General features: G+C 48.9%; 1 protein-coding gene across 2 annotated transcripts; it reads right to left on the bottom strand.

Moving 5' to 3' along the window:
* Positions 1-1,333: 1,333 nt before the first annotated feature.
* Positions 1,334-9,066, bottom strand: Neu2 (neuraminidase 2). 2 transcript variants are annotated; one of them, XM_021247102.2, is made up of 4 exons: positions 8,920-9,066; positions 5,799-5,889; positions 4,170-4,417; positions 1,334-3,332 (listed from the first exon to the last, which is right to left on the bottom strand). In XM_021247102.2, the coding sequence occupies exons 3-4, from the start codon at positions 4,368-4,370 to the stop codon at positions 2,394-2,396; spliced, it is 1,140 nt and encodes a 379-aa protein (XP_021102761.1). In that variant the 5' UTR covers positions 4,371-4,417; positions 5,799-5,889; positions 8,920-9,066; the 3' UTR covers positions 1,334-2,393. The 2 variants fall into 2 exon arrangements, with proteins under 2 accessions (XP_021102761.1, XP_021102760.1); XM_021247101.2 differs by having other exon boundaries at positions 4,170-5,889.
* Positions 9,067-19,626: the final 10,560 nt, after the last annotated feature.

Raw genomic sequence — 19,626 nt, 5'->3', positions numbered from 1 at the left:
GGGATGTGAAACCAGGCTGCCCCCCACTGGCCTCCAGTTCCTACCTGGCAGTAGACAAGCAGTGGCCAGACATGTGTGCCTGCACACGCAGATTACCCAGGAAGTGGCACAGGACTCAAAACTGCCAGCACTCACCCTGACAAGGTGCCACAAGCTAGACCTGAAGCTTTGATGTCAGTAACTTGGGGGTCACCTTCCTAACCCCAGAGGCCAAACTAGCTCTGACTTTTGCACATCAGCGGTCTGGGCCCAAGGTACACTTTGAACGCATTCTGTTTAGGAAGTGATCTCTAGGAGGGGGAGGGGATCCTGTGGGACCTGGCATCAGTCTGTGCATACATCTGTGTCTCTAAGCATACAAGTTCGTTACAGTAAAAATTACTCACTAAGTGCCCTAAATGTATCCTGCAGATAAAAAAATCTTAGTGGAGAATATCTAGCGGGGTCAAATGGAATTTCTAATTTGAGTTTCTTGAGGAATCTCCATACTGATTTCCATAGCGGTTGTATGGAAGTTGATATTCCCACCGACAATATAGGCGCCTCACATGGAAGTGGCCTATATGTCCACCAACAGATATATGGTTAAGAAAATGTGGCATTCACACACAATATAGCACTAGTCTGCCATAAAGATAAACTTGAGTCATTTGTAGAAAAATGGATGCACCTTGAGACCATAATGCTAAGGGAAATAAATCAGACACGCAAGCTTAAATATCACATGGTTTCTCTTATATGAGAAACCTAAATTAGAAATAAAGAGCAAAATAAAAGACAGATAATAGGAAGTCAGGGCATAGATCTTTCTCAGAGGTCAGGGGATCATGAGAGGGAGGGAGGAGGATTGAGGAGAGGGATAGGGGATAAAAAATGAAACGTGTTCTCTACACGGAGCAACTCTACACAAGCAATGTAAACATTATGTACTGCAGACATGTAATAATAAAAACTCTAAAAATAAAATTTCTTCTTTGAAAAACAATGTTAGTGGAAAAACTGGAGAAATCTCAGGAAAGCCTAGAGTTCAGCTGGTAGTTATGCAGCTTTGTCAGTTTTGACAAAGCAGCCACAGTTATGTAAGATTTGACAGTAGGGGAAACTAGGTGCAGAGTGGCTCGAGAACTCTCTGTTCTATCTTTGCAACTTTTCTGTAAAATCCAAAATTCTCCCAAAATAAAAAGCTTCTTTGGGGCCGGGGATTTAGCTCAGCGGTTCTGCGGCCTGCCCCACAAGCGTAAGGCCCCGAGTTCAATCCCGGGTACCAAAAAAAAAAAAGCTTCTTCAAAAAATTCTGTTCTCAAGTTTTAAACCCAAGCGACTAAGGCAAATCCACAGTTCAACTTTTTTTTTTATTAAGGCATTACACCATACAGTACATACCTATCCATATTCAGAAGCATGCAGCTTGTGGAATTGTGCACATGAAATCAGCCACGTGACCAGCCCAGATGGCATGTCCTGTGAAGCCCAGCCCAGGCCTTTGCTTATTTTTATCAGATTGGTTGTTTTTTTCTTGTTGATTCACGGGAGCTCCTTTTGTATTCAGGATACAAGTCCTTGTCAGATCTGTGTGTTATCAATGTCCTTCCCCAGGAATCCTGACAAGCAAAGCTCTGGGCCCTGTGAGTGCCAGCAGTCCAGGAGAGGGACTTGGGCTCACAGGGGCAGGGGGCTTGTCCTGTGCCTGACTCACGGCCACTGTGCCTGCACAGGGAGGTGGCTCTTCCAGGAACTAAACTACAAAGCCTGGCATGGTTCTCAGGGTCTTTCTCTAACCCCCCTTGCCCGGGACAGTCCCGGTTCATGCCCATTGCCCTGGTGTCACTATTAACAGCACCCCTTGCAGGCTCAGAAGTGTCCCAATTTGGGTAAGATGCTTCATCTTCTCCAGGATCTGCTGCCCTGGCTGTCGGTAGAAATTTCACTCTTCTGGGCTCACCCTCAGGCTCCACCCGCACCCCAGCTTCCTTTGAATGGCTTGGTGTTTGTCGGTTTGCTTTGTGAGACCTTGTCCGCTAATTCACATCTCAGGCTCAGCTTTCCCCAGGAACCCTGTGAGCACAGGCCAGAAAGAAACGGGCTGGACACGGTGCTTTATCAGGACTATGCAAAAGCCGTGGGCTGGGGATCAGGCGAGTGAGCTCTGGAGCCTGACAGCCGCTGCTCAGGCCGTCCCGCCCTCCCTGGCAGGGGCTCCGAAGGCCAAGCTCTCTGGATCTGAGATGAAAACAGAACCTTCTGGAAGGACTAGAACAATAAAGAGCTAAGAGGTCGCCCATGGAGGGAGCCGGGAGGAGGCTTCCAAAGGACAGGGACAGGAAAGTAGGTGTGTGCCACCCCTCTGTCAGTGCCTCAGAGCAGAAAGGCAGCCACTGGCTGGCAGGCAGCTGTCACGGGGCCCAGACAGAGGCCGGGAAGACCTGCTTCAGGGTGAACATGAGGAAGACCACCTCCGCATAATCGTTTGCCTCGTACAGGCAGCCGAACTGGGGGGAGCCATCGGGGCCAGGCCCCATACTCTGCAGGTCTGAGTAGGCAGAGCTGCCTGTGGCCAGCAGGGCTGGCCTCGACCAGCCCTCAGGGTCCAGGGGCTGAGAGTTGAGGTAGGCACCCAGGTTGGACCTGTGATGGGGATCCGTGGGGTGAGTGTACAGCAGCCATCTGCCGAAGGCGCCTGGGCCCTGCCCGGGGCCCTGGAAACTGACCACGCTCCCCTGGCAGCCATAGGGAGGCTCCACGAGCTTCCTCACCACCTTGCTCTCACTGAAATCCAGCCCATCATTGGTGCTCTGGGCCTGGACCCTGGCCCTGTGGGGGCTCCTGGCATTGAGGTACACTACCCTGTCCTTCTTGACTCTAATCTCAGCCACCTGGCACTCCACGGTGTCCTGGCCCACAAAGCCGCTCCTCACCCACGTGCACCCTTGGTCGTGGCTGAGGAAGCAGAAGGCCGAGGCGGAAGGTGGCAGCGGGGCCGGCTGTGTGCAGTAGGCATAGGCGGGCACCACCAGGGTCCGAGTATTGTTGTGCAGCTGCAGGCAGTGCCCCGGGCCCACGGCAAATGTGGCCCATTCCCTGTGGGCCGGGCCGATGGCCACGTCCGTGATGTCCTTGGCGGGGCTCCAGGTCTCCCCATAGTCCTTGCTGATGGTGTGGCACAGCCTTGTCACGTTGACCCCGGTCTGGAGCTGGTGGCCCTCAGAGACCTGGCCCAGGACGGCAATGAAGAAGAGGAAAAGGGTCCCCGTCTGCTCTTCGTACAAGGGACACGGGTTCATGGAGCGGTGGCCTTCCAGCTGGGCTCCGGCCACTACCTTCTGCGCTTGCCACTGATGGGCAGAGAAGGGGAAGGAAAAGTCTTAAAAGAGCTGGTGACAGTGAGAAGAGCTCACTCTCTGCTCGGCACTGGAATGTCTGGGGGGTGGCATAAAGACCATGAGGAGCACTCTGGCTCCACTCACACACACCGAGGCTCCCCCTCAGCCCCTCATTCCCTGCCCAGTGCAGCACACAGTCCCCTGTGAATGCATCCGCCTAGGAGGCTGCAACCCTCTGCCAAAATCCAACATCACCATCTCCTCCGGAGGGAGACAGGCATTTTAGCTCCATCTCCTGTCTGTGCAGCAAGAGGCCTGCAGGCATCTGTGAGTCACCCCAGGCCACCCCTGTGTCCTCTGATAAGTGACAGCCCTGGGACTTGACCCCAGGTCCGTCTGCTTCAAATCCAGTGCATATGGACAAAACCGTTATGCATGAGCCTAAAACAAAGTTTTAACCCCGTGCTTTGAATAGCTGCCACGTGTAATGACCGCTAAGTCATGGCAATGATACTGTTAAACCCCGTGACAGCCAGCCTGGGGTGTCTTCACCACGATTAATTCCTTCAATTCCAAGTGGGAACTTCAGGGCCCAGGTTAGTTTGCATGAGTCCCCAGTGATGCCATCACGCACCTTCCTCCCTCGGTTCTCCCCGGGAAACTGGGGACCCCCTGCCACCCCTTCCTGCGTGGCTCCCTGACCCCATCTGGGCTTCGGGTGTCTTTTCTCTCTGTCCCCAGCCCACAGCCACTGAGGGATGGGATTGCGCTCCTGTTCCACGAGGTGCAGCCCGGTTCTCCCTGCGCCCACCAGCGAAGGGGAGCCGTGGAGGGACCCTGGTGGCTCACCTGGACCCGGTGGGTGGCCGCATCGTAGGCTCCCCTGCGCATGATGATCAGGTCCGCCTGCTCATCCTTCTGGCTCCTCCGTTGTTCCACGAAGGCCAGCAGGGTGCTCTGCCCCGGCAGGTAGAGCAGTGCGGGGATCCTGTAGGTGTGGGTTCCTGACTGGAACAGCTTCTCCCGCTGCAGGACCTGCGAGGTCTCCATGGGGCTCGGGACAGGAAGGGGGCAAAGGTGCGTCGCCACAGTCACGCCTGTGTCAGGAGCCAGAGTTGCCGGTCCAGACAGGAGACGCCCGAGGGCCAGCCGACCCATGTCTGGGTGGTCTGTCTGTCCACCCACCCCCAGGCTCCTCCTATTCTTTGGTCTTGGTTTCCTGTTTGTTTGGTTTTGTTTTGGGTTTTTGTTTTGTTTTGTGAAACAAGATCTTGCTTTGTAACCCAGGCTGGCCTTGAATTCCCAGCGATCCTCCTGCCTCAGCCTCTTGAGTGCTGGGACTACAGGCGCACACCATCACACCCACTCCCTCTCCTTCACACCTGAGACCCTGCTTGCCAGTTCTGCATGGGCCTCCGTTGGGTTGGCAGCACCCCAACCAGGAGCTGCTGGTGTTGGGGAGACGCTAGAGAAATGTATTTTGCAGTTGGCTTTGCTCTAAGTTAACAAGTCTCCTCCCAGCAGACCCTGGTAACCTCGGCTGCTTTCTCTGAACAGCACATCAGTCAGGTGACGAAGCTCAGTTAGGGGAGGCGTGCTCACCGCCCAGGGGTGCTCTGCAGCTGTCCCACTGCCAGGAAGTGACACACTGCAGCTTTTTATAACTCCAGAACCCTAGAAAATTGTTTTTCAGGGGAGAAAATGCCTGGATTCTGCAGGTTGTGTTTCCCAGACTGCCTGCGGCTGAGGCAGCCCTGGTAGAGGCAGAGAAGGATGGGCTCCTGGCTGAGGGGGGAGGAGCCCCCAGAGGTGGAAGAAAATAATCGATCATAAGCATTCAGCTAAAAAAGGCCGGTTGCGGAGGCGCAGGACTGTAACCCCAGCGTTCAAGAAGCTGAGGCAGGAGGATCGCCATGAGTTCTGAGTTCGAGGCCAGCCTGGGCTACACAGCAAGACTCGGTCTCTAAAAGGCAGACAGGAGAGGGAGCAGCAGGAGGTAACACGGTGACAGCAAATGACAGCGGTTTCCCTTCAGAGACTCCAGCCCCTGCCGAGCTGATTGCTCTGGGCTTCCAAGCTTGTGCCAGAGACAGCTGCACGTGGTGACCACCTACAAAGCGTCCTGCTGGCCAGTGCCACCTTCCAATGCCTGGTGCTCCTGTCTCCCCCTCTGCCCTCCCTTCCACAGGGGGAGGGGGCGTGTCAGAGCCCCGCTTCCTGGGAACCCCGCTGTGACATGGCCTTTGGGAAGGGGAAGTGGTGGTGGGTCAGCAGGAGGGGGCTTGGGTGTCCCTCCCTCTGCCCTTTTGCAACTTTCTACTCCGCCCATGCATTATCTGCTTGGGACTTAACGCTCTTTGATAAACCAATGTCTATCAGTCCACTCTTCATGTCACAGCCAACATTATTAGACAAAGTGATAAAATACAACTTCAAAGGCCGAGGGCTACGTGAGAAAAATAAAAAGGTGTTAATTACCTAAACACAGGTGGAGGAATGAAGTCTGACAAAATCTGGGACTGCAGGCTGCAATCCAGGAAAGCAGATGCGGTTGTGACGGAGATGAAATCTACATGGGAAAAAACCCAAATACGGTCAAAGTTTGAAAACGTGAAGATGGAAGAGGAAGGCAGCAGACTGATGGAAGGTTCTCGCCTGCATCAGCGAGTTTGCAGGAAAGCGTATCCTCCAGGAGAACTGGATGCTGTGGGTACAGTCAGGTTAAAATGTGACTATGGAGGGCCGGGGATTTAGCTCAGTGATTCTGCCGCCTGCCTCAAAAGCCGAAGGACCCGAGTTCGATCCCTGGTACCAAAAAAAAAATGTTAGTACGGAAAATGCCCAGGATCTTTGTGTGCTGGCACAGTTAGCTAAGGACATCAGCAAGGAAACTCCAGAGGGGAAAGCTAGACAGACAAGTCCCCAAGGAACCAGGAGGGAAGAAGCAGCGGAGGTGAGTGTGGGGCACAAGTGGGGTCTACACTAAGGCCCAGGAAAGGCACGGGGTGGGGGGGCGGTGCTGGGCGGGGCCAGTGTGGCCAAGCTGGGGGCTCCAGGCTTAGAGCTGGGAAGATGGGGGAGGGGCCTGAACGGAACCAGAGACTGGATCCCTGGCTGGTCTGCCCGTGGAAGTAGACCTCTCTAAATTGATAAGTAAATAATTTCACATAGTTCACTATTCAGCTTTTTTTTAAAATTGAAGTCTCACTCACAAGGCCTGGGCTGGCCTTGAACTCACTATGTAGCCCAGGCTGGCCTTGAACTCTAGGTGATCCTCCTGCCTCAGCCTCCCCAGTGTTACAATTGCCACACCTGGTTTAGATTCCAACCTTCTTAAAGGTGGCAACAAATTCATCCATGAAGCAAGTATTGATTGCATTCCCATAGATGCCCAGTGTCTCTCTAGGAACTTGGCTTGTACCCTGAATAAAACAGACCAAGAACCCCACTGAGTCCGTTTTTCCATCACTGGGACACAATGCCCAACACCCGTGACTTAAAGAAGAAGACCTTTAGTTCACCTCACAGTTTCAGAATGATTCAGTCCATGGTCAGCCAGCTCCAAAGCAAGAACATCATGGTGGAAGGGTGCGGTGGAGCAAAGTTTCTCAACGCATGGCACCCAGGAAATGCCAGAGAGGAAGGGGTGAGGGACCAGATGTGGAACCCAAGGTCACACCCCCTGACCCACACAGACGCACCACTGATTCCCTGGGCGGGTCCCGGGCCAGTCAAGCTGACACTATCAAGCATCCCCATTACACCTGCCCTTGTGGAGCTTGCATGCTGTTGGGAGGCAAGGGTTGCTTAACATTGCCAAACCCCTAGATGGTACTGGCTGGGGATTGCCAAATTTGACCTGCCACACCCTGGGCTCTGAACAGCCTGGGTCTCACCATGATGGTCCTCATAGAGCTTGGAGGCCAGAAGGCTCTAGACCCCTGCTGACCCCAGTTGCTACTCAGCCACTCTTTTTTCTAAGCATTTGCCTTGTGTGTATTTAGAGACAGAGCTGGGCCCGGGAGGCAGGGCCAGGGGGACTCAGGGTCAGCACAGGGGTCTCCTCCACCCCTTTAGCCACTCCTTGCTTCCCAAACTCACACCCAACAGACAAAATCCATGCCCCTATAACAATGCCAAATAGTCAGACAGCCCTTACAAAGTGCCAGGCATGCTTTAAATCCTTGTTAACGTTTTCTAAAAATTGCTTGCCAATTGCATTTGCAAATTTTCTAACTTATGATATGATCTTAAGGATTGATTCACTTAATCCTTGTAACACCCCAGGTACCTTTATCATCTCATCAGACAGATGAGAAAGCCGAGCTTGCTCAAGCCTTTAGTGGCTGTGCTGGGAACAAAGACTCTTCTGACCTCTGCAGCCCCTCCTGCCCGAGGACAATGCCAACAGATGACTTGTGCCCCGGGACAGGCCCATGGAGCCTTGGACATTGTTATGGTGGACACAGAAGGAGAGTTTGTCACTAGGGACTAACACAGTGAGCTTGGAGGGGTGAGGGGTGGCCACACCAGGCAGCCGGAGAAGTGACACTATCATCTTAGAAACTGCTATTTAACTGTCAAAAGTGGCCACCTGGCAGCACTTTCCTGTAGTCCCATGTAAGGCTACCAAGGCTGACACTTTGTGTGGTCCTGCAGTTCCCAGTCCCAGTGCCCAGCATCCCACCCGCCCTGGGAGGCAGGTAGGAGTCTGCCTTCCTGTTGCAGAAGTAAAGAAACAGAGAAGGGGGCTGGCTGGGGAGGCCAGAGATGACTCCCACAGGAGCTCGAAGTTTGGAGGTGACAGAGCGGCGTGGCTCTGAGCCTGGATCTTCCAGATTCCGCAGCCCACACTCCCACAAGCCAGATCCCCCAGCTCCCGCCCTGCAGCCGGAACTCCGAACGTTCTGTGAAGCTTCTCCCAAAGACACGAAGTGGAAGCTCCCGCCGGCCTTCTGGCTCTCTGTTGCCTGAGTGTGGCTTAGTGGGCACCTCACAGAGCTGAGAGCTCCGGCCACCATGCCTTTGCCAACTCCGGCTCACACATCTGCACTGAGCACCTTGTGTGTGCTGGGATCAGAGGAAGGCTGAGTTGAAGCCCTGGCCTCCGGGATCCCTCAACAGCAGATAAAAGCCAATAATTACAGGGTACCAGGAAGACGCACACTTTGATGCTTTTCCTGGAGAAAAAGCCTTTGACCTCCAGTCAGTTTTGGCTAGGACATTGCCTATTTCCCCAAGAAATTTGCCAGCAGGCTCAACAGCCCAATATAAACCCAGTGTGTGCTGGGATCCACAACCCAAACCAAAGAGGGCTCTCTACTCCCACACTGACACAGGCTGAGGGTCCATCCGGGATGGAATTCAGACCAGCAAGTGCTCGAGGGCACAGCCAGGAGTCCCCTAAGCTGCTGACCCGAGCCCTCCCGACTCTTTCCCCTTCCTTCAAGCACCCTGGCTTGTGAGCTGGTGTGCACCTCCCACTTGCCATCTTCGGAAGATTTCCCAAGCACCACGCATCCCTCCATAATTACCCGGAGCAAGAATCTTGTCTGTGTCAACAAAGGACCGGGTGGGTAGATTTAGAGATAAGCCGTACCTCTCCACCTCCCGGAGGGCATCCCAGCGTGAGGTCAAGGTGTGTGAGCTGAGGCCCGGGAGTCTGACTCCTAGGAGGCTTCGAGGCTCCTGCACCCTGGGCCTCGCCTCCGTCCCAGGCACCCTGGATGGCCCTGGGGCTATATACACCCTGGGAGTCCCCAAGCCGACTTCCCACGCATCTGACCTAGCACACACCAGGGGCACTGTCAGTATCCAGGCCCAGCCCTGGCCCAATTAGGGCACTGCCTAATGGTCAGGAAGAATCTGCCCTGCTGCCTACACAGTCAGGCCTGAATCAGAGGGTGAGTTCGGCAGGCTGAGTCAGCGTGGCCTCCTAAGAGCTGAGGCACTGAGCAACCGTGTGACATGGGAACAGGCTCCCTGGGGCCCACGAAGGTGCCGGGCAGGGACCAGCTGGCAGGAGTCCTGCAGGACTCGTCTGCCCGTCTGGGGAGCCACAGTCTAGCTGAGTGGCCTCTTGAGACCTCCATTTCCTCCTCGGAAAAATGAAAGGAAAACCTCGCAATAGACTGCAAGCCACGTGAGAGCATTATCAGAACCAAAGCAGTCACTGACAATGATCCTGCCGAGCCAGAGGGTACGAAGGAGGAGGTCATATCCATGAGTCTCTGATGAGAACCACTGTCACTAGAGTCTTCGGGGACACAGAACCACAGCCTTGCACCAAGCCAGCCCGATTGCACATGCAAATGACTCCCCAGGGATGTCTGTCTGGCAACTGTGTGCCCAACCTTAGACTGATGCTACCCTGATTATTGTACCAAAACAACTCACCTAATTTTTTAGGGCTTACATAATCTATTTTGCCTTTAAAAGTTTCCCTTTGGCCCTTTCTGTTTGAGTGAGCCTACACATGTTCCTGTTTCCAGTGTCAACGCCCAACACATCTCATTATTTTTCAGCCTCTCTCTCTCTTATTTAAAGTTTGACAGCTACAGCTACAGAGAGAAGAGACCTCAGTTACCTTGTTTGCCCTACAACTGTATCTGTACCTGAGGCAGTTTCTAATATACCATTGGGGCCTGATAAATACTCATCAGTGCATGGAAGAAAGTTACCTTAGCAGGCAGGACATGAGGATCACTGGAGAGAACCCAGGGTCTGGCAAGGAGTAGGGGCTGTTCTGTGTCCACCGTAACCCCGTCCAAGGCTCCATGGCCGGTCCCAGGGGCACAAGTCTTTCAATGACCAGCAGGAAAATATAAACCATTGCTCCCCAGTCCATTATCAGAAAACAGGCATGAACAAGGCCAAAAGTTGAGAGAATCAGAGGCAGTGAAGTTCGTTCAAAGTATACTCCCTGCTGCATCTGGAATCAGAAGGTGAGGGAGGGTCCCTTCTGTCCCTTTCCCTCTGATGAAGAAAGTCCTTTCACAGTGAATCTTCAGGTGGCTACTCCTGCCCCCCGGGCCTCGCCCCCAGGTGTGCCCTGGCTCCGAGTCACATTCACTCCTGCCTCAGTTTCCCTTTCTGGGTGGTCATCACGTGATTGCTGCCCAAGGTGCAGCGGCCCTTGGGTGGCCTGTTTGGGGTCCTCTTGTTCCTGCCCTGGTCCCCTGCTCACCCGTTCTGAGGGAGAGGCCCAGTCAGTCTGACCTTGGGATTTATCTTTGAAACCCCCCCCACAAAGCCAGCCCCACTAAACCAGGAGTGGCAGACCCACGCCCATGGGTGGCCAGGGGATCTCGTTGAAATTGGCACCTTTGTGTCCTTGTTTTCCCACCTGCTAACTGATGTCACTGTGGAAGAATTCTTTTAAAGTGCTCTAAGTGCTCTAAGTGTCAAGTTCTGAAGCAATTGTGACTTATCAGACAGCCGATTAATTAAAATCCCACTTTAAATAGGTAATGCAAGAGAAAATGCTGGGATGGTGTGAATTATAAAAAGGATACAAGATGGTGTAGAAGCTGGGATTCCACTTCTGCAGATTAGTATATTATAGACTTAAAAGTCTATATTAAAAATAAACAAAACACAAAATATGTACTGCTACATCCCTAAAATTTAGCACCGTGCCACCAATGAAACAGTATAGTCTTAATATAGAATGAATAAATAAGCATTATCAGTAGTGAAATTACAAATGTTTTTCTTCTTGTACTCTTCTATGCACAAGCTTTATTATTGTTTGAAAGGGTATGATTTTAAAAAGAATAGAAAGTAAAATAATGTAAGGCTTTGAAACATGGCTTAAGGGTGCCCATTAACTCTGTCCAGGCCAGATCACCAAGTGGGCAAATATGGCTCCAAAAAGACCAAAGAGCTTGGGCAAATGGGCTTGATTCCATGTGTAAATTTAATTGACCCCAAAGGGGCAACTGATTAAGTGTTCAAAAATAAGCATTGAACACGTCCTGTACAGCAGCCAACACCATGCTAACTGGGGACGGCAGGGAGAGAAAGGCCCTGGACAAAGCCTGGAGCTCCAGAACTTAGTGGGGAAACATTTGAGCCCCAAAGGCAGGGACTGAGTACTGCAGGGAGGGCTGGAATGGTGACAGCGACGAGGGGAAGGGGTCGTGGGGGAACAGACACAGCCAGAGAGACTTCTTAGAAGCAAGGATCAGACCTGGGCGAGGCCAGAAAGAAGAACAAAATTTCTAGAGCAGAGGTGGAGGACACAGGGGCCCAGCCGGAGTCCTAGGAGTGGGGGAAACCTGCTGTGAAGCTAGTGCCTGAGCCTGCCTTGCTGGGGTCAGCATGGCTTCAGTGCAATCTGCTTTCTCTTTGAAGGCTTTTAGGATGCGTTGTTTATCTCTGATGTTCTGCAGCTCTGCAAGGTGCCCAGGCATGGATTCTTTTCCATTTACCTGGCCTGGGACTCTGCATGCCTTTTCACACTCCGGATACGTGTTTTTCTTCAATTCTGAAAAACCCTGAGTCATTACTTCTTAGAATATCACCTCCCTCCTGCTTCCGTCTCTCCTGCAGAACAGTCTGTTAAATGCCTACTGGGTTTTCTCCGTTTATTCTGTAGATATTTTTTGACTTCTTTCATATTTTCCATTTCTATCTCCCGGGGCTTCATCCTGGGTGATTTTTCTCAGATATATCTTCCAAATCACTAAATCTCACTAAATCTAAAGTGATGCCTGGTTAGGATTTTTTTAATGCAATATTTTTTTATCTCTAAAATTTCTACTTGCTTCTTTGAATTTGTTTTAAAATTTTTAAAAATTCCCTATTCCTGTTGTATAGATTTTATTTCTTTAGCTCTTGAAGCATTTTGTACCTATTTTTAAGAGATGTGTGAACATGAATTTATTTAACTCTAACAGCAGCCGGGGATTTAGCTCAAAGGGACTGCGCCTACCTTGAAAGTGCGAGGTCCTGAGTTCGGTCCCTGGTACCAAAAAAAAAAAAACAAAACACCAAAAAACAAAAATATCTAACAGCAGCCCTATGAAACAGGTACTACTTATCACCTTCATTTTGAAGCAGGACTTAAAAAAACCAAATCCTTCCCAGCCTTGGGCAGCCCACCTTATCACCCCTCTCTCTCCTGTAGCTGTCACTCCTCGTTCTGGTACAGATAAAATTAACAACTGTGTCCTGTAAGCAAAGTTTATGACCTTCTGTTCTCATTTGATTCACAAGACACTGTCTTCTTGCAAGGCAAAGTTTCAAAACTGTCTGCCCTTGTCTTGTTCCCCTTAACTCAGTTGCTACGTCACTAGAAAAACCATCCCCTTCAACAGAATGTATAAAAGCTGGAACTTCTCTTTGTCCAATGCTCTTCCTTTGGATAGAAGTCCCTTGAGCTGGTGTTCACCTTAAACCTGAAATAAAATCCTCCTGTTTCTGTTCGTGGGTCTCTCCAGTCTCTTGGATTCCCGCAACAATTTTACAAAAGAGAAAATGAGACAAAAGAGTGGTTATGTAACAGCCCAAGGTCACACAGTTAGTAATTGGTAGAATTGAATTTGAAAGTAGAAACAAAGACGTTTGGGCTGTTCTGGCTCAACTGGGGAGCCCGGGTTCCTAAATTAAAGGCCTCATTCCTTATACAGAGTAGGCAAGATGGGGTTCTGAGTAGTGGTCCTAATCCAGCATGACTGCTTTCCTTGTAAGAGGAGGAAATCAGACACAGACATGTGCAACACAGAAGAAAAACCAAGTGAAGATACCAAAAGAAGACGGCCATCTACAAGCCCGGAGAGAGGCCTTGGAAGCAACCACACATGTCAGCACCTTGATCTTGGCCTTGAAGCCCGCAGGACTATGAGACCACACGTTTTTCTTGTTCAAGCCCTGGAACCCACAATGTTTTGTTATGGCAGCCCTAGCAATACACTCACCTTCTTCACACACAAGTGTTTGTCACCTTTTCCTACAACCATGCTCAAGTGGTTGTGGATGCCTAGCATGCTCATCTTGTTATCTGAGAATGAAGAGATTTTATTGCCGTACATTTGGATCTTGTAGGGCTTGGGGTCACATGTTTGCTTTTGAAATTCACATTTTCTATTTTTCCATTGTTTCTATGTCCTCGTTTGACTCTCCCATTTTTGTCTCTTCAGGCTGGGCTTCCTCAAATGTTTTATAGTTTGTTATAATAATTTTTAATAATCAATATCCATTTCTGTTCTTCCTATTGGTCTTCCTCAAACATTTTATGATTTTTGTGTGTGAGCTCATCTTCAGTGGGAATTAGCTTTCAGGTGCAATGATGGAATTGTGCCCAACAGTGCCTTGGATTGTAGAGATCTCTCCAAAGTTACGTCTACCTAAGTCTCAAGGGTTCACAGACTCTCAACTGTCTAACCACCTTGGGATTTCTGTACATCACGAGTAGCTAAAATTTAGACTACATGTGTGACTTGAGCTTGTTCTTTGCTTTTTTGGAGTGAGGGCTGTTTTGTTTTGTTTTATTTGAGACAAGATCTTTCTGTGTAATCCAGGTTGGCCTCGAACTCTTGGTAATCCTCCTGCCTCAGCCACTCAAGGGCTGGGATCACAGGTGTGGACCTCCCCCCCAGCTCTGATCTCAGGCCTTGTGCTTATCATGATTAGTGCTTTCTTACAGGTAATTCCATTTCTATCCATAGCTGGGATTTTTTTTTTTTTTTTTACTTCTGAACTATAATCGGTTCTTAAGCTTCCTGCTATGTTCAGGTCCAAAGGCTTTGATTTTAGCTTCCTCATAGCTATTCATTTAAAACAAATAAACTCCACAGGACTGTACATAATGATCCCTAAAATACTTATCTCACCAGGGTAAATGCAGATTTACCCATTCATTTGTGGCACCTGGAGATTTATCTTTCTTGCTTTTGAAATGAAAGATAAATCCATATTGTAAAAATATATATTCAGCATTTATGTGTCTTCAGGAAGATCTATGTGACCTCGGGGAAGCAATGCAGCCTCTCTGTGGCTTTCTCATGATAAAATATGGCGATGCATAAACAATTTAATCCATGGAAGTCCTGAGGACAAGGCCTGGCTTGCAGATTGCCAATAGATGTTTTGATAAGTATTCCTACTTCTGTTCAGTTCTTTTTTTAGACCAAGTCTGGTCTATTACTTTTATATAGTTAATTTAAAAAAATAACTGTAATAACAAAAAACATCAAACAGTTAAAGTTTTCTCCTCTTACCACTCTTAAAAGCAGAGTCAACATGAAAAGTTACTAATTTTAAAAGAAATTCTCTTACAATGAATTAAATTCACTACACTTGAATGTTCTATTCCTACCAATGCAGAATGTGTCACTTTCTAATAATCACTTTAAAACAATTGGCTTCTGATTATTAGACCCATGAATGATTTACCAAACTTTTCCCAGCAGCATAGAAGCTTCCAGTGAAGGGCACCCAAGCCTTGAAAAGGATCATCCAGTATCATCCAAGAATATTCCTACAGCAGAACAGCAGACAGAATTAAACACAGTTAAGGACTTTGAAGTGTCTGAACCAGAAAACCACCAGAGAGTAATGCTGGATAGTGTGTAGGTGCTGAGATCCTGCCTAAGAGGAAGTATGGAGCATGTGCATGTGTATGCTTGTGTGCGTGTCTGTGTCTGTGTGTCTTAGTTACTTCCTTGTTGCTAGTACAAAATACCTGATACCTACAGCTCAGGGAGAGTCAGGTTTATTTTGGCTCACAGTTTGCAGAGATTTCAGTCCATAGTCAGCCAGCTCCAAGGCAGTACAGCATGGCAGAGCAGGCTTGCTTATGACTTGGCAGCAGGAAGCAGAGAGGGATCAAGGGAGGAGGAGGGAGATTGACCTTTCTAGGCTGTGCCCCAGTGACCCACCTCCAACCACACTGCACCTCCAGACATCACATTTGGCTATAAACTCACCAGTGGACTAATCCACTGCCAAGTATCACACACACTCCCATGATCTAATCACCTCCCCAAAGCTCCACCTTTGAGTGCATGAGACTGTAGGGGACATCTAGATATGAACCATAGCATTCCACTCCTGGCCCCATAAAGATTCATGCACATCCTTTTATGCAAAATGCATTTAATCCATTGCAAAGTGTTGCCAAAGTCTTAATAGTTTCAGCATTGCTGAAAAGTCCAAGTTCAGAGTCTTCTCTGAAATTTAAGGCAAACTCTATAAAAATGAAAAGAAAATTAAGCACTTCCAACACACTATGGCACAAGATGAATATTCCCATTCCAAAAAGGTAGAAATGAGGAATAGAAAGAAATAGGACCAAAGGAAGAGCAAAATCGAACAGGGCAAACATTAAATCCCATAGTTCCACATCCAGCCTCTGGGGCAACCTGTGGCAAGTTGTGAACTCCAAAGAGCTTGGGTGGCTCTGCCCCTATGGCACTACTGTGGTTGCAGCTCTCATGCCTTCTCTCTTGGGCAAGTTTTGCTCCCTTCTTGCAGTTTTCCTCAGATGATCCACATTCCTGGCTTCTCCAAACTTCTGGGGTCTCCTCTGCACCTTTGGCTTCACACTCACCACTTCACACACTGCCCTCTCGGGCACACTGCCTGGCCTCCCAGGCCTTCTGAAATCAGAGTGGAAGTCTCCATGAGCCCACAATGCATTCTGCATGCACCTACAACCAGCACCCAGTAGATGATGCCAAGGTCAGTCTGAGCAATAGCAGAGCCCTTCTGCCTCCTGCTGGTGGTTGCAGAGGCCTCTGAGAGCCTAGATGGCTAAGCAGGGAGAACTGGAACCTGGGGACTCAATTCTCATTCCCTAGGCTGCTGCCATTCTGGAGCCTGGTGCCTTGGGGCTCTCTGCTCAAAACAAAGTCTTTCATTTTTTGCAATTTTGAACCTTGAAGTCCTACTAGTCCCTGTGATGCTCTCAAGCTATATTTTCTATTGTCAGATTCCAAAGTACTTGGCTTCTTTTTAATGCTTAACTTTTTAGCAACCAAACTCTCCTCTGCTCCATCTTTGCAGGCCCCAAACTTACCAAGGCTTCCCTTCTGGCCAAACTCAAAACTATTTAAATCATTCAATTGGACTATTTGCTCTTGATTCTCAATGTAGAGTTGGTTAAAAGTTCCCAAGAGTACCCAAGCCAGAGAGAGAGAGAGAGAGAGAGGGAGAGAGAGGCAGACAGACAGTGGGAGAGAGGAGAATGGGTTATGTATGAATAGAACATTTCTAGAAGGGTACTTGTGAAACTGTTAGTAGAAGTTATGTAAAATGTTTTTGAGCAAGAAAGTGACAAGATCAGTTCTGTGTCACAGATCTGCATGAATACTGAGTGGGGTGGATGGGGAGGTGGGGAGGGCTGGAAGCAATCAGCAGCTGGGAGAGTCTAAAGCCTGGATACCCACTGAAATGGTGCTGTTATTGAAGGCAGCTAAGTTAGCTAGAAATTAATATACAGTCAGAGAGGGACTGGGCCCTCAAGGAAGTCAGCACAAAAATAAAGACATCAGAATTGTGGCTGGAGGCACATGTGAAGAAGGCCAGGCCTGCAGATAAACAAGCAGTGGCCAGGGCTCCATACCTCCCTGAGGGATAAAAAGTAACCTGAGATTATATTGTAACTGGCATCACCTGGTCCAGTGAGTCCAGATAAGTTTCAGTTGCCCAGATGTGTGACCAGAGCGTCTGGACCATCGCTTCCCAAAATGCCTTTGTTCTTCACATGTATGCTTGCTACATGCCCTGCTTTGGGTCAGTGTTAGCTAAGCAGCTATACTGATAACCCTACAGATCAATTATAGTTTGACTCACGTTGTACCCACATTGTGACTTTGCTGCTGAAATTACCCTTAGAAGGATCTCTGTGGCCACCCATGCACCGTGAACACCCTCCTGTCTCTCAGGAGCTATCTCTCAATAAAACTTTGCTACTCAACCTCCGATGTCCCTTGGAATTCATTCTTAGGTATCTGGGGGACTTGATCTTGACACCTTCGACATCTAGCAGGTTGGAAGTTACATTTCTCCTAGATCACTCTGATCATTCGGTGGGGCCTGTTCTGAGTGGAGTAGAAAGGAAGTTAGATTCCCTTTAGAAACGCTCCCAATGGTAGCCCCCGGGTAGCCCGGTCCCACACATCCTAGGTGCTCAGTAAAATTATGAAACACAAAATCTCCCCGTGAAAGGGAGACAATTCTGGTTCCCAAGACATTGCACAGGGCATCAAAGAACACCAACCCTGCCAGGGTGTGAGTCTGGGTCTCAGGCCTCCCTCCTCTCCCCGAACCATCCAACCCCATGCCCCTTGCTGCCTGCTCACCCTGGAGAGGGGAATGCTTCCTCCTCTCCCCCACTCCCTCTCTACCAGGCACCCAAAGGTGGTGATCACAAGCAGAACTCTGAGCTGGGCACTGGGTGTCTGTGTCCCAGCTCTAACCATCCACACACACCATGCACACATGCACCTGCACACACACACACATGTGCACACACCAGGTACCACTGATATAGGGGAAGTAAATGTAACTCCCAAACTGTTAGGTGTCAGACAAACCAAGTTTGTGTTCCCCAAAATAAAAAAGAATGGATGCTAAGGAACAACGGAAGTTAAGAGTAGAAAAAATTTATTAGGAGGTAGCTCCTAAGAGACAGGAGGGGGACTCAAAAGTGCATTGCCAAGAAGCCCACTTCTCAAAGGAAGTTTTATAGAGCAAAATCATGAGGTGAGCACAATGTGGTTCAAGACTACGATTAACTTTATGGGGGCTGGGGATTTAGCTCAATGGCACCATGGCTACCTTGCAAGCACAAGATCCTGAGTTCAATCCCCAGTATCAAAACAAACAAACAAAAAACTATGATCAATCAATAAGATTACAAGTATAGCAGCTTAGGTAATATTGATCCAATGGGGAAGCAAGTCACGTAGCAAGGGTACATGGAAAGAACAAGGACCTTTTTAGGAAGGGATGGATTAGGAGGTTCTGACCACCCATCTGGGTGACTGATGTCTATCTAGACTTTGTTGGACCAGGTGATACTACTTATCTTATCCCTTGGGGAGGTATGTAGACCTGGTCCTTATCTTGAGGCCTGGCCTTCAATGGATGCACCTCTAGTTACAGTTGTAATGTGTTCTCATCCTCTGTACTAACTCCCTTGAGGGCTTAGCCCTGTCTGACCGCCTATAATATTTCTAGCTAATTTAGCTGTCTATAATATTCCCCCCCTCTGAAGAGGTAGCCCAACTGTCATGAGAGAGCAAGGGGCCATGACTGTTCTGGCTGCTTCTGGGTGAAGGGGATTGTCTGATGGCTCCTCTGACCCAGAGACAGGGTATGTGTTCTTTGTCTAAGATGACTACCTTGTCTTCAGTGTTAGCAAATGCTCATTTTCAATGGGCTCAGCTTAAAAGTTCTTAGTTATTGGATAGGAGGGAAAGGTTGAGATGGTTCAAGGTTTTTCCCTCTTTAATATTTAGCAGAAACATGCCTCCAAAAAACAGGACACTCCAAACTCACAAGAAAAGATCAGAAATTAGATCAGAAAAAGGAAGCCTTTTCTTCTCATGCTCATGGTGAGTTGAGACAATTTGCCCATGAGCTGTCACCCTCAGCCTGGAAAGGTGAAAGGGGGGAATCTCAAGAGCTAAGATTTCCTCCTCACCAGTGAAAGATCAGGACTTAAAGGAAACTGAGGCACAGCAGGCTTGACATTCTCCTCTGGAGTGTAGCGGGGAGATCAGGCCAGACTGTCCCAGTGAAATCTGCCTTCCAAGTCTTAAGAACAGCTGCCAGCCTATTGTCTTTTGACTGGCAGTTAGAGCCCTGTGATTTATTAATAGGCATGTCTATTTCCTAAATGTAACCTACATTTCATAAAAAGTCCCATTTTATATCACTTCATAAGTTCACATTTTGATTAGTATCGAAGTCTACTGGGGTGGGGGTGGGGATTTAGCTCAGTGGCACCACTCCTATCTCACAAGTGCAAGGTCGTGAGTTCAATCCCTGGTACCAAAAAAACAAAAAACAAAGTCTACTAGGGGAACACTCTACGATTACATTTTTCTATCACTGCTGTCTAAGATAAGACAAACAAGCCAAGCAAGGAACACCAATAAATTCAGGAACTAGTAAGCCCAAATGCAGCATTGACAAAACAGGAATACAAGACCTGGCTGCAAAAATAAAATGTCCCATCAAAGAAACATCATAATATTCCCATGTTCTCAATTTACATTTGTCATCATTTCAGCAAAAACAGTGTGTAAAAAAAAGACAAGACATAAAAATTCAAGGCATAAATAACTGACAAACA

This window comes from Heterocephalus glaber, unplaced genomic scaffold, assembly GCF_053883595.1.
Source record: "Heterocephalus glaber isolate CG9 unplaced genomic scaffold, H.glaber_assembly_v1.0 deba00001004, whole genome shotgun sequence".
Lineage (NCBI taxonomy): Eukaryota > Metazoa > Chordata > Mammalia > Rodentia > Bathyergidae > Heterocephalus > Heterocephalus glaber.
This window is presented reverse-complemented; position numbering and strand designations above follow the sequence as displayed.

Coding starts and splice junctions, on each gene's coding strand:
- Neu2 (XM_021247101.2), bottom strand. CDS start 4,478: ATGGGTCGGCTGGCCCTCGGGCGTCTCCTGTCTGGACCGGCAACTCTG. Junction 3,333..4,169: donor CGGCCACCCACCGGGTCCAG/GTGAGCCACCAG, acceptor TCTGCCCATCAG/TGGCAAGCGCAGAAGGTAGT.